This window comes from Urocitellus parryii, chromosome 2 (assembly GCF_045843805.1).
Source record: "Urocitellus parryii isolate mUroPar1 chromosome 2, mUroPar1.hap1, whole genome shotgun sequence".
NCBI lineage: Eukaryota > Metazoa > Chordata > Mammalia > Rodentia > Sciuridae > Urocitellus > Urocitellus parryii.
In genome coordinates this window covers 94313509-94315647 of record NC_135532.1, presented here as the reverse complement: position 1 = coordinate 94315647, position 2139 = coordinate 94313509, and the positions used below count along the sequence as shown (strand labels likewise).

General features: G+C 49.6%; 1 protein-coding gene across 1 annotated transcript; it reads left to right on the top strand.

Moving 5' to 3' along the window:
• The first annotated feature begins 852 nt into the window (after positions 1-852).
• Positions 853-1440, top strand: Iqcf6 (IQ motif containing F6). The gene is made up of 2 exons (XM_026383732.2): positions 853-927; positions 1072-1440. Exons 1-2 carry the CDS (start codon positions 853-855, stop codon positions 1438-1440), a joined length of 444 nt encoding a protein of 147 aa, XP_026239517.2.
• The last annotated feature ends 699 nt before the right edge of the window (positions 1441-2139 follow it).

Here is a 2139-nt window from a genome sequence, read left to right as displayed (position 1 = left end):
CTACCAGACAAAAAAGGGTGACAGAGTAGTTAGAGGAAAAAGAGAGAGATCCTCTCCAGTTGCAGCTAAAATATCTTGCTTTTATAAATTTTACACAAAAAACATTTGCTTCTGGGAACATGTCACTTGGGCCCCTCCCAGGATCCCTGCCTCTTAATCTCTAGGAAGTCCATGCTGGCTTGAGTATTCTCAAAGTAAGACCCCTTCACTGCCACTAGTAGGAGCAGACTAGAAGGTGGAGAAAGAGCAAGACTTCAGATGCCCATTGGGTTTGAGAAATAAACTGAAGGCAAGAGGTAGTCATAGGCCCCCAGAATGATGGGAAACCATAAATAAAGAGGCTGATCAATCCATAAGGTGACACAACAAGGGAAGAGGAGAGAGATGGTAAACCTATTATGACCCATATATATAGGACACCTATAAAAAACTTAAATTGAGCAATAAGTATACCATTTTATGGGCACTTTGAAATAAATGTGATATTTTTAGAGTCTTTTTCTTTTAAAAGAATTAAGAGGTGAATCATTAGAGCATTTGAAAGTGTGTGTGTGTATATATATATATATATATATATTCATATATGTATAAAAATATACATAAAGAATTATAAACTCTAGATTATGGTTTTCAGTGTATTTTAATGCAACTGTGTCAATTTCAGTGAACTAGTCTCCAAATTGAACACTTGGGATATAATGGGTTAAAATGCAGACAGACAGGGCCTGATGAGGTGCGGGCTTTTGTGTCAATGGGTGGAGTCCAATGACCGGGTATGACTAACAGTTGAGGGTGGGGCTAATGACTAGGGTGGCCTAAATGATAGATGAGTGGACTCTAAAGACCAGGGCCATGGACACAGAAGAAACTGTGAATGAGGCCCTTCCAGAAGAGAAGTGCCTAGTAGATAACGAGCAGTTTCTAAAGGTGAGTGGGGGTTGGACATATGATGGATGGGGCTTACAAACAAGAGGGCAGGGCCACCTAGGCCTCCTGAGCACCAGAAGTGGGCATAGGGACAGCAGAGTGCCCCCACTGAGCATGTCCATGTTCTTCCTTCCCACTAATCAGTTAGAGAAGGCAGCCATAAAGATTCAGTCATGGTGGCGTGGCAACATGGTGCGCCGGACACTACTGCATGCAGCACTCAGGGCCTGGGTCATCCAGTGCTGGTGGAGGTCGATGCAGGCCAAGATGCTGGAACAAAGACGGCGCCTGGCACTAAAACTCTACACCTGCCAGGAGTGGGCAGTGGTGAAGGTGCAGGCACAGGTTCGAATGTGGCAGGCCCGCAGACGCTTCCTCCAGGCACGCCAAGCAGCTTGCATCATCCAGTCTCACTGGCGCTGGCATGCCAGCCAAACCCGGGGCCTGATCCGGGGCCGCTATGAGGTCAGAGCCAGCCGGCTGGAGCTCGACATCGAAATCCTCATGACCTAGGGCGCTGGCAGAGCCAAGGAGACTGGATCTCTCTCCCAATAAAAAAGACTTAATGACCACAAACTTGCCCTGGGGAGGTCAGACCTATGGAAGAGGGCTCAGCCCCTCAGTTTCCTGCCTTCCGCTCAGAAAGATTCCTGGTGGGGTTTAGAGCCCCTGTCACCAGGAACGCACCAAGGCCCCTAATGTCCTAATGTCAGACTTGGCCAATGTTGCACCAAAAGAGATCCCAGGGCCCAGGTCAAGTCCTGATGTCTCAGTCGATCTGACTTTGGCCCCCTCCACAGTGGAAGGAAGATTTGGGCTTATTTTTCTGCAGTCCCTGCCTAGACATTTCCATGCAGAGTAGGGCACCAGGAAGTCTGGCTGTAGCCAGAGCCAGATGGAAGACTGGGATTCTTCAGGCCTGTACTGCAGGGCCCTGAGGGCCAGTACAGCGCTTGACAGGAAGCCTGGAGGACTGGGCACCTCAGCTGAACAACAGCAGGACAGGCACTGTTGTGTCTCTTGGGAGGTGAGGGGGAGGTAGCCAGCCAGAGCTAGCCCCTGGAAAAGGCTAGAGCAGGAGTTGATGGGCAGCTGCTGTGTCGGCCACCTCCCTCCCCTGGGGCTGAATGAGGCTTCCCTCCTGCTGCTGGTCATTTCCTGGAAGAAGCAGGCAGGGAGTGAATGTGGGTGGGTGGGTGAGCAAGCAGGGCA

What these genes read in the sequence shown, in the direction of transcription:
- Iqcf6 (XM_026383732.2), top strand. Translation starts at nt 853, where the DNA reads ATGGACACAGAAGAAACTGTGAATGAGGCCCTTCCAGAAGAGAAGTGC. An exon ending in ATAACGAGCAGTTTCTAAAG is followed by an intron (nt 928 to 1,071) that starts GTGAGTGGGGGT and finishes CCCACTAATCAG; the next exon opens with TTAGAGAAGGCAGCCATAAA.